This window comes from Corvus cornix, chromosome 3 (assembly GCF_000738735.6).
Source record: "Corvus cornix cornix isolate S_Up_H32 chromosome 3, ASM73873v5, whole genome shotgun sequence".
Taxonomy (NCBI): domain Eukaryota; kingdom Metazoa; phylum Chordata; class Aves; order Passeriformes; family Corvidae; genus Corvus; species Corvus cornix.
In genome coordinates, this window is record NC_047056.1 from 112,065,622 (window position 1) to 112,077,079 (window position 11,458).

Below are 11,458 nucleotides of genomic sequence, written 5' to 3' on the forward strand. Positions count from 1 at the left end.
TAGCACGGGGTGTCTGGGGGCTTGTGCAAGATTCCGGTTAATGGATTGGTCTGTAAGAAAAGAGGAAAAAAAAATCAGTGCAGCTTCACTGGGGAGTAATCTCGTGCTTTGTGTGCATGGAAACTGCAGAGGTGAGTGCTGTAGCTTGTCTCAGGAGGGACTTATTTTGTCAGAGACAGCAACCAGGTCTAGTAGGGTTGAAATTAGATGATCTTTAGGATCCCTTCCAACCCAAACCTTTCTAGGATTCTGTTATCTGACCTGTGCCAGTGATCTGGCTTTGCTAGAAGGGAATAAGTGTGGGGAGGAGCGCCTCATGTTTTTTTCACTTGAAGAAAAAGTAATTCAAGCTTTGGTAATGCAGCGAGAGCTCTGATAAAGTCACCAGACCACGGGTTTGGTGCCGCCGAGCTCACCTGGTGACACAGCAGGCTGAGCTGGATCGGGATCCACAGCTGAACCTTTATGGCTTTGCTTTGTTTTGGCTCGGAGTCACAAGCCCTGGCAAAGAGAACAAAGGACAAAGCTCGGCCCGGGCGAACGGCTGGTGCTGAGCAGGACACATGGCTTGGGCTGTGCTGAGCACCCCTGGCTCTGGAGGAGTGGGGGATGTTGTAGAAGGGAGGGTGGGACAGCTTTTACCTTCCTCAGAGCCCTGGAGAAGGTGTGGATGCCTCTGTCTGTGCCTGCAGGGGGTTGGCCCAGACAGTGCAGGAGCTGGGAGATGCTTCAGGGCTGTGACTTATCTGTGGTCTGACCTGCCTCGGCTGAGTCATGTGAGCTGGGCTCAGAATAGCCGGTTTGGGGGTTGGGTTGTTGTAGTTGTTGTTTTCCTTAAATAAAGTTAAATGGGACTTGTGGGCTTTGATTTTGGTGCAGAGGTGAAGGGATTTGCTGCTGTGGGCACTGCCTTGGCTGCTGGGAGGGCAATGTGGGATCCTGCTGATGTCTGGAATGACAGGGTTCAACTATCAGGAGCTGTGTCCATGAGAAAACAGGCAGGGAGCTGCCCCTGGCTCCCAGATGCGGTCAGGAGGGATGGAGACGGCACTTGGGTGGTGTCTCCTCCTTCCCTCCTCCTCTGCGACAGCACAGAGGGCTGTGGGTGGATGCTGCAGCACCAGCACAGCCACAGCCCTTCGGGTGCTCTCCTTCCTCGCAGGCTGCAGCTGCTCTGAGCAGCTCCTGCAGAGCCTTCGGCCTCGCTGCCCCCTCCTCGAGAGGGGCTGCACTCAGCTGGCTGAATCGTGAGTGTCCTGTCCCACCCAGGGTCAGGTGTGCTGGTGGGTGTTTATTTCCTGCTCATCCTTCAAGAAATGGCATCAGCAGATGCTTTGGATCCCAAAGTACTCTCTGGTCTCAGTCCAGGGGAAGGTGGAGCAACCTGAGGGGCTCTTTGCAAGCCCCAGACATCCTCCTGCCACCACCTGGGCAGTTCTGCAGGGTGAAGCTGCCCTGTCCTGGGAAGCCTTGTTTCTGTTTCCAGGCTGATGGGCTGTGGTGGGATGAGAGCTGTGGATCAGCCTTAGCCAGTGTTATCCTGAAACTGAGGCACCTCTGGAGACGTTGGGGGTGCAAAGGGAAGGGATCTGCTGGGGCTCCTGGAGAAACTCCTCTGACCTGTTTGCTGTGCACCAAGGGCCACAGATGGTGGGGTGCAGCAGCTGTGATGCAATTTTGGTTTTGGGCCTGCTGCTCTGGGGTTTAAACGGCTGTGAGGTTTTAGGAGGAGGAGGGGTGTGAAGAGGAGATAGCGGTGCTGGGGGAAGCAGCAGTGTGATAACGCTGCCAGGGGAAGCTCTTGCTGCTCGGATCAGCTGGGACAGGGGGGTGAGGGAGGAAATCAGCAGCTTTTTCTCGCTGTAGGGTCTTGGGGGTTGTTGTGGTTGGGCTGCACGTGACCCGTGGCTGGTGGGAATCTGTCCTGCCAGTCCTGTGCCTGTGTGTCCTATTTATAGACCTGCTGTACACAGGATAAAGCCAGGGAGAAGGGGGGGTTAGGGAGGAAAATATCCCACGGGATTGAGGATTTCCCCTTCCTTTTCCAGACAGATCTTGGGATACCTGGTGCCAGCTGAGAGTGTCAGCTGCCCACCACCCCAAACTTCACAGCCATAGGAGACCTCGTAGAATAATAGAAAGGTTTGGGTTGGAAGGGATGTTTAAAGGGCATTTAATTCCAGCCCCTCTGCCACAGGCAGGGACACCTTCGTATATTTTAGCTGTATATCAGGTTGCTCAGAGCCCCCTCCAACCTGACATTGAATGTTTTTTGGGATGGGGCATCCCCCATCTCTTGGGGCAACCTGTTCTAGTCCCTCACCGCTGTCAGAGGGAACAATTCCTTCCCAATATCTCCTCTATCCCTGCCCTCTGGCAGTGGGAAACCATTCCCCTTGTCCTGTCCCTCCATCCTTTGTCCCAAGTCCCTCTCCAGCTCTCCTGGAGCCCCTTTAGGCACTGGAAGGGGCTCTGAGGTCTCCCTGGAGCCTTCTCTTCCCCAGGCTGGACACCCCCAGCTCTTTCATGACCCATAGGGAGGCTCCATGCCCACAGGAGACTTGGCAAGAGGGGTTTTTTTTTTTTGCCTAAAGATCCATCTGGCTCCCAGCTATTTGCTTTGCTGGGTTTGCTGGCCCTGGGCCATGTCCGTGGTTCAGATGCAAAGCAGCAGAGCTGAAACTCTGCCTGTTGGAGGGGAAACTTCTGGGATCGATTTTCAGTTCGGTTTCGGGTTGCCTGGAGTGTGTGGTCTGGTAACCCGAGGCCGGGAGACGTCCCGTGTCTGTCCCTCAGAAGCTGGGTGCGAGCAGAGCAGCGCACCGATGCCTGGCAGGGTGGTTTTCAGCCTGTCAGCAGATTAACAAACATCCTGCTGGAAAAAACAAAGTGTAATCATGTGACTTCAGGCCTCAAAAACGCCTCCTGCCTGTGCTATGGGAAACACCGAGCTGACTGCAGGAAGTGCAGAGGATTTTGCGGGTTGATATTTGTGTAGGTGCGTATTTTATTTAAGATTTTCCATTAAAAAGGTGCTTCAGCTCAGGCTGGTTACCTGCAGGCTTCCTGTGGCCTGTCGTAGGCAAAAAAGCACAGTTGCATTAGAAATGTATATTTATTTTCCTGGGTGTAACCTGCTTCCTGCTGTGTAAGCAAGGGAGCACTGCCAGCGAGTCCCTTGCCTGCAGGCACCTCTAAGCAAAGAAAATATTCATGAAACCGCTGCAAACACACATAAAACCCCTTCAGAGAGGTGAGATTTAAGAGTGGGAGGACCCATGTGCTGCTGAAACTCTTTTTGGGTTGAGCATCCTGCTGAAAGTGCAGAGAAGGGGGAACAAATAAATAAATGGTGGGAAGGAGGAGCGGGAAAGGAGAAAAAAAACCCTTTTATACAGTGAGCTGCAGCCGCCTGGGCTCGCTGCTGCCAGAAAGTAGGACACTCCTGCTGGGTTTTCTACTCTGGAAAGGCTAAACTTGGCTGGGAGTGGGTGGAAGCAGCCGGCAGGGAGGTGTGTGTTTGTCTCCCATCCCCATCCCCTGCTCATCCAGCTCTGCTGCTGTGGGGCTGCCGAGCTGCTGGCAGGAGCTGCGTGTCCGGTTTAAGCCCGGGCTTGCAAAGGTGATTACACGTTGAGCTTGATGAGATGAGCAGGAATTAAAGCCTGGATATCTCTGCCGTGGAGGATCCGAGGTCTGGGGTGGATGTGGGGCTGGTGGGAGGGAGCTGGGAGGGTTTGGAGGAGGAGGAGGGTGCCCTGGTGTGTTTGCAGAGATAAAGGAGCTCGTGGCCTCGTGATGTGTCTGAGTCAGGCGTGGGGACGAGGTACAAGTGGCTGCTGGCGCTGGGGGTTAATTTGGAGTTGGGCAATTCAGTGTGAATTAGGTTAAAGGAGAGCAGGGAAACCAGGGAGCCCTGGAATGTCTGTGGGCTGGGTGGCGCTTGTGCTCCTGCATGGGAGCCTCTGGGCCATTCTTTCCTGTTCCTGGATTTCCTCTGCACCTCTGATCCCCAAACTTGGGCTTTCCTCATGCCCTGCACCTCTCTGGAGAAAAGCCCCAGTGGCAGGGGAGCAGGGGACAGCAGCCACAGACAGCTCTGGTGCATGCTGACCCCCCCCTGTGCATGGGCAGGGGGTCACACCTGGGACTGTGACCCCAATCTGGGTCCCCAGGGCAGCAGGCTGGGCAAAATGAGGCTGTAAAGTCCAAAAATGTACTTTGGAGTAATATCTTTAAAGGGAAGAGCAGGGCCAGGGCCTGTCAAGTCTCGTGCCTGAAGTTTGCTGTGGAGGTGGGATGCCACTTACTCCTTCTCGTGGTCCTTATTCTTCGTTTTTGTGGAAGTAAACACAGGTTTTAATACCCTCCAAATCCCTTGGATCTGCTTCAAAAGGTATTTTCCTGCTGCTGCTAATCCTGTAGTGGTCAACAAACAAGGCTGCCTTTATCTGATTTCTCCTGAGCTGCAGGAGGGGGGTTGTTACTCTGTTCCTGTGTCTCTCCTGACCTTTGGGGGAACTGGGGATCTGGAGGGACACCTGGTGCAGCCACACATTTTATCCTCCCACGTGTTGCTGCAGCTGAGCCCAGTTTGGGGATGTTTCCAACAATGCTTCAATCTGGCTGCAGGTGGAGTGTCCCGTTCCATAGCCAAGATGTGGCCGTCCGTGTCCCTGCTGTGTGTCCTGGTGGCCTTCGCCAACGCTCGCAGCGTTCCCTACTTCCCTCCTCTCTCCGATGACCTGGTCAACCACATAAACAAGCTCAACACCACCTGGAAGGTGAGTACTGGCCTGATGATTTGGGGATGTTTTTTTGGATGCACTGCTGACAGTCTGCATGTGGGATTTAGTGGCCGAGCTTTGGGAGTGTCACCACGGTGGTGACATCAATCCAGCCTTGTTCCCAGCTGACTTTTCCAGTGAGGTGATGTTCTCAGGGGTTCCTGCAGTGACAGGGGACTGTGGAGCTCCTCCTTGGAGCAGAGCAGGATGGATTTGTGGAGTAGGAGCAATGTAAGAGGAGGAAACTCTGCAGGAGGCTGGAAACAAGCAGCGAGCATCCAGTTATTGGTGACCTGTCCCTCCTTGGCCCGTTTGCTGTGCCCAAAGCCTCGAGCTGGACCTTACTGGTCCTGATGGGCTGATCCTGGCCTGTGTTCTGTGTCTGTAGGTGGTTGGCTTTTGGCCTCTGGGCTGTGCAGCAATCCCAGACTCTGGTTGGGATTCAGGGAGCTCTGGAGCACCAGGCTATGGTCCCAGCCATGCTCTTGGCGGCTCTGGAGAGTTGTGTCCCAATTCTGTGTGTCTCTTCCCAGGCGGGGCACAACTTCCACAATGCTGACATGAGCTACGTGAAGAAGCTCTGTGGCACCTTCCTGGGTGGGCCCAAGCTCCCTGAGAGGTGAGTGCAGGGAGGAGAAGGTGGCACTGCAGTAAAAGCTCGTGTGGATCTTCCATGAGCACCTGGAGTGGGTGAGGGGCTCTCCTGGCAGGCTGTGGGCAGCAGGGTGGACATTGGTGGAGCTTGGTGGACCTTGTTCATGGAATTAAGCACAGAGCACACGTGAGGGGGAAAATCCATCCAGTGTTCTGCCAGATACTTGAGCAAGCTGTGCAATTTGTTACCCTTGAAAGTGAACCCGCCAGAGGAGCTGCTGACCTCCGCTGAGGACATCACAAGTATTTATGCTCCTTCTGTAAGCAAACAACAGCCCTCGTCCTCCAGGTCACCTTCAGAGGAGGTTGGAGAGTGCAGTGCACCCAGTCGTGGGTCGCTGCTGCTCCTGTGACAGCGTTTCCCTCTCCTCACAGGGTGGATTTTGCTGCAGACGTGGAGCTGCCTGATAACTTCGACTCGCGGACGCAGTGGCCCAACTGCCCCACCATCAGCGAGATAAGAGACCAGGGCTCCTGTGGCTCCTGCTGGGTAAGGATAGGAGTGGTTTCATGTTGTGTTGATAAAATTTTCTGGGCAAAACCCATGCTTTTGAAATTGCTGGTGAGCCCCCTGCCATGGGCAGGGACACCTTCCACTTTCCCAGGTTGCTCCAAGCCCTGCCCAGCCTGGCCTTGGACACTTCCAGGGATCCAGGGGCAGCCACAGCTTCTCTGGGCACCCTGGGCCAGGGCCTCCCCACCCTCACAGGGGAGAATTCCTTCCCAATATCCCATCCATCCCTGCCCTCTGGCACTGGGAAGCCATTCCCTGTATCCTGTCCCTCCGTCCCTTGTCCCAAGTCCCTCTCCAGTTCTCCTGGAGCCCCTTTAGGCTCTGGAAGGGACTCTGAGGTCTCCCTGGGTTTTTCCAGGTGAACAGCCCCAGCTCTCCCAGCCTGGCTCCAGAGCAGAGGGGCTCCAGCCCTCAGAGCACCTTTGCTGCCCTTTGTGGGGGGATGCTGTGGGATGCTGCAGTCTCTGAGCTCCTGGGTGGCTTCTCCCAGCCAGGCCATGCCTGCTGCACTCATTTCCAGGAGGTTTCCTGATTTCTCTCCCCTGACCATCTCTAATGGGTGTTTTGGGGTTGCCCTCAGGCTTTTGGCGCCGTGGAAGCGATTTCAGACCGGATCTGTGTCCACACCAACGCCAAGGTCAGCGTGGAGGTCTCAGCTGAGGACCTGCTGTCGTGCTGTGGCTTCGAGTGTGGCATGGGGTGAGCTGCTCCTGGTCCTTGTGCACTGGGAAGGTGGTTGGGAGGAGCAGGGACAGACCCTGGAGGTGCTGATTGCCTCAGCCCTACCTTCATTACCTCCCTAACGAGCAGGAAGCTCCTCCAGAGGTTTGTGGGGTGGATGAGGGAGTTAGGTGGGAACAGAAAGGTGATTCCAGGGACTGACAGTCCCTCTGGGACACATCCTGCCCTCAGCATCGTGGATGGTGATGGCTGCAAGCACACAGTGATGCTGTCCCACACAGAGCTGGCAGCTGCTGAAGCTAAGGGAAAGATCTTTCATAGTCCCAGATCCTTGGTTTTCAGGCACTATGGCTTTTCCAATTGTTGAGCACAGGGTGGGGAGTTGAGTCTCCAAGTCCTGTTGCTGCAGGCAGCAGAAGCTGATCAGGGACCTGGTAAGGAGGCACTTTGGGATATGGAGCCATGGGTGTTCTTGGTTCTCTTCCTGAGGCCTTGGTGTCTCAAGGCAAATCCCAGGGAAGGCAGGAACGGACTGAAAAAAGGTTTTATGTGCCCGAAGCTTCCCTTGAACCATCACAGGCTGGCTCCATTCCCCTGCCTCTCCCAGAATGGGATGGCTGGGGCTGGAGCTGGTGCCTCTTCCCCCAGGTGCAATGGTGGTTACCCCTCCGGCGCGTGGAGGTACTGGACAGAGAGGGGCCTCGTGTCCGGGGGTCTCTACGACTCCCACGTGGGTAAGTCCTGGCAGATACCTGTGGGAAAGCAGAGGAGCATCTCTGCTTGGTTAAGGTTCATGTTTTCTGGGATGCTTCGCTCCTGGTCTGCATCCTTGTGGCTGTTCCCTCCTTCAACTCGAGCACCTCTGCAGCCCCAGCTGGCTGCTCCTGCCCCCATGGCTCCTTCTGGTCACTCCTTTGGGACAAGGGTCCCTGGGCAGCACCCAGAGGCAGGAGGCCCATTTGGGAAGGGAGCCAGGAACCCTTAACAACCTCCCAGGGTTCCTGTTTCCATAGCAGGAATGAATCAGGCTGTGAATTTTGTGTTGTTGCTGGTTTTGAATCAGTTCAATACACTTTGGATGAGGTGGGGAGTCTTTCTGACAAGTTTCCCCTTCAAAAAATAACTTCCAGACTGGAACCCTCTGCCTCCTCCTGGCATGACCATCAGTTGGTTCATGTTTCCACCTTTTCCATCACCTTTTGGAGAGCGAGGTGGTGGGAAGCAGGTCTGGAGGGAAACCCATTGCTGATGGAGGGATTGCCCATCTGGCAGGCGAAGACCTTCTCCTGCACCCCACTGATTTGTGGGGTTCCTGGGGCAGAAACGCCCTTTCTTGGGGCTTCTGGTGCCTTCTCCAGTGTGGCTGTTGGGATCTTTGGGGACAGCCAGTTGATGTCACCTCTGTCCTGGACAGGCTGCCGGCCCTACTCCATCCCACCCTGCGAGCACCATGTCAACGGCAGCCGGCCCCCTGCACCGGGGAGGGAGGGAGCACCCCGAGATGCAGCCGGCACTGCGAGCCTGGGTACTCACCCTCGTACAAGGAGGACAAGCACTATGGTAAGGGAGCTGCTCTTTGTGGCATCATGGTAAGGGAGCTGCTCTTTGTGGCATCAGGACAGGCTTGGCAGGACCAGACCCATCACCTGGTGGTTATTTCCTGTGCCCTGTCCCTGGAGGCTCCAGTCTGGTGGTCCTGGAGCAAACCTGAGTGGGACAGATGTACAGTTTGTGTTTGCTGAGACTCAGCTGGGAAAGGGGGAACTGGTGGAGCTGGTTTGAGTCCTCATGGTGCACGTGGCTGGCTTGAAGAGTGTGGTGCTGAGCCCCATCTGGTGTCAAAGCCAACTCCAAGTCTCCTTGGCAGCAGCCAGCGTGGTACATTTAGGATAATCCGGCTGTTTCCTGGAGATTTGTCTTCTCCTTGAGCCTTTTGGGTTGTTTTAAAAAGGAGGATGTACAAGGAGAAAATGTCCCTTCCCACTAAAGCTGTCTGGAATAGGTCTGTGGGTACAGAATAGGACTCAGATTAAATAATTCCCTGTGGAAGAGTGCTGGCTGGAGCCCACTTTTCCTGCCTGGCTGCGTCAGGAGCCTCTGGAGCAGCTGGGTTTGAGTTTAACCTGAATTTAGATGCAAGAGGCCTCTTGCAGGGTCACACTGAGCAGGCTTGGTCGAGCCATCCTATGTGGCCTGACAACGCCATCCTAATGGTGGGAATTCTTTTCCTTTAAGGCATCACATCCTACGGCGTCCCTCGCAGTGAGAAAGAAATCATGGCTGAGATCTACAAGAACGGCCCAGTGGAAGGAGCCTTCATTGTCTATGAGGATTTCCTGATGTACAAATCAGGTGAGCAGCAGCACTGGGACTGTGGGGGGAGCCCTGTTCCCTGCTTCATCCATAGGGTCCCTGTTTTTGTGGCCCTGGTCTGTCTTCTCCAGTGTGGGAGGAGATGTCAAGCTCACACTCGAGTATCTGGTGTGGCAAGGACGTGGGCAGATGCCATCTCCTGCATCCATGGAGGGGGAAAGGTGCTTGGGACTGGCTCAGGGAGGGAGCCCTAATGGGAACCACCCCAAAGTCCAGCTGACAGCAACAGCTCAGATTTTAGGACCTCAAATCTCTTGTTCTGATCTGCCTTTGAGCCCCTTGGGGAATGTCTCTGGTGTGTGCTCAGCTGGTGCTGAGTGTCAGTCACAGAGTCATGGAATGGTTTGGGTGGGAAGATAATGATTAAAAAATCATCTCATTTGAGATGAGGAACATGGGCAGGGACACCTTCCACTATCCCAGGTTGCCCCAAGCCCTGCCCAGCCTGGCCTTGGACACTGCCAGGGATCCAGGGGCAGTCACAGCTTCTTTGGGCAACCTGTGCCAGGGCCTCCCCACCCTCACAGGGAAGAATTTCCTCCTAACACCCAACCTAAATCTCCCATCTTTTAGTTTAAAACCTTTCCCTCTTGTCCTATCACCATCCCCCCATGCGGAACTCCTTCCTCCAGACTCTGCACTAAGTTTCAGTTTCGCATTCAACCAAAAGCCCCTCCTCAGCCTCTCTGGGGGTTGTGATACCGGCTGTGCCCCGGGCTGTGAGCGATCTGCAGTGTGCACATTTTGGGGTGTTTTTCCCTTGCAGGGGTCTACCAGCACGTGTCTGGGGAGCAGGTGGGAGGCCACGCCATCCGCATCCTGGGCTGGGGCGTGGAGAACGACACTCCGTACTGGCTGGTGGCCAACTCCTGGAACACCGACTGGGGGGAGAACGGTGAGAGCCGCCGGGAATCCCCGCCCCGTTCCCATGGTGGGATGATGGATAGGTGGAGAGGGTGACTTTCTTTTTTTCTTTTTTTTTGCTGTTGGTGTTCTCCCAGGCTTCTTCAAAATCCTGCGAGGAGAGGACCACTGTGGCATCGAGTCCGAGGTTGTGGCCGGCATCCCCAGGACGGAGCAGTACTGGAAGAGGATGTAACTCTGATCAAACCACAAATAATCCTGAGTCCCTGATGCTTTTAACTGATAGCGGGTTGGGTGCAGAGACCCCCCCTTCTAAAAGAGACTCTAGTTCAGGTTACTTTATTAAAGCTTTTTATCTTTTTTTTTTTTTCCATTTTTGTTGGTTGGGGGTTTTTTTTGTTTTGTTTTAAATTTTTGGGTTTGTTTTTTAAATGGTATGGTGGAGCTGGAGGTGGAACTGCTCTCTGGCAACCTCCTGCTCCTGGTGGGTCACAGCAGGACATTGGGGGCATTCCCTGCTCAGAGGACTGCTGGAGAGCTCACTGGCCTCTTGGAATTTGGTTAGCCTGGACCCCTTCCAGCCCAGTTTGCTACTGGGAGGGCAGGAAACAGTAGCTTTGTGCTGGGATTAGGGACTTGGTGGGGCAGCAGAGGTGGATGCTGCTGGAAAGCCACGGCTAGGGGGGACTGTGCACCCCCAGATGGGTTGATCTGACTGTTACCACCTGAAACAAGCAGGGAAGAATTTCCTGTGAGTGCGTGCCTTGAATTGGCTAAATTTAGACCTATCAACGACAAAATACTGCTGAACTTGATGTGGGGGTGGCTCTGGCCAGGGCTGCCTGCCCCAAGTCCCTCGTGCATCACCTGCTCTGCTCCATCCTTCTGGCTTTTCAAACCACTTCTTCCTCAGCTGTTCACTGGCTTTTTTATCTGCTGTACTCTGGGGTTGTTGATGCTGGGGAAGGGCCTGGCTGGAGCTCCATGAGCCTGTGATCAAATATTCTGCAAGCAGCTGCGACGGAGCTGGGAAAAGCAAAGCCCTTCTCCTCCGTGGCTGAGCAGCTTGATGTGTGCAGGTCATGCCTGGGCAAGGGTGCAGCACCCAAATTTGGGGTGCTTTGGGGCTGCAGGTGCTGAATGTTGAGATGAGGGATGGTTCCCAAGTCTGCTGCAGGCAGCTCAAGCAGATGCTTGGAGATGTCTCACTAACTTGGACACAATTAAAGCTTTTTTTTCTTGAACCACAGGCGTTAAGGAAGGTAAAAAACCTTATTTTTGTTACTGGGGGAGGTGTAACAGGTTGTGTACAGGAGGAATCATGCGATTTGCCAACACTAATATAGCGAAGAGCTTTTCTTTAATTTTAAAGCACAAAATCTATTACTGAGCTGAGGCTACGGGTCTGAAACGTGTGAAGCAGGCTCTCCATGCACTGTAAAATAGCCCCTTACCTCTGCTTGCTCAGACACCAGTGAGGCAGAGCTGTGCTGTATTTGGCTGGAACACCTGTGCCAATAAATGATTTCTCCAGTGTCTCGGCTCCTGGCCTGTGGTTGCTTCTGCCTGACTTCCACCACCTCAG

The 11,458-nt window shown here is 54.5% G+C and overlaps 1 protein-coding gene across 1 annotated transcript; it reads left to right on the forward strand.

Annotated features, from left to right (window-relative positions):
- Nucleotides 1-106: 106 nt before the first annotated feature.
- Nucleotides 107-11,409, forward strand: CTSB (cathepsin B). The gene is given in 11 exon segments (XM_010411379.3): nt 107-131; nt 4,633-4,784; nt 5,321-5,406; nt 5,817-5,931; nt 6,536-6,654; nt 7,285-7,370; nt 8,051-8,101; nt 8,104-8,196; nt 8,872-8,988; nt 9,776-9,904; nt 10,011-11,409. Coding segments are annotated over 10 exon segments (1,020 nt in total). The 5' UTR covers nt 107-131; nt 4,633-4,658; the 3' UTR covers nt 10,109-11,409.
- The last annotated feature ends 49 nt before the right edge of the window (nt 11,410-11,458 follow it).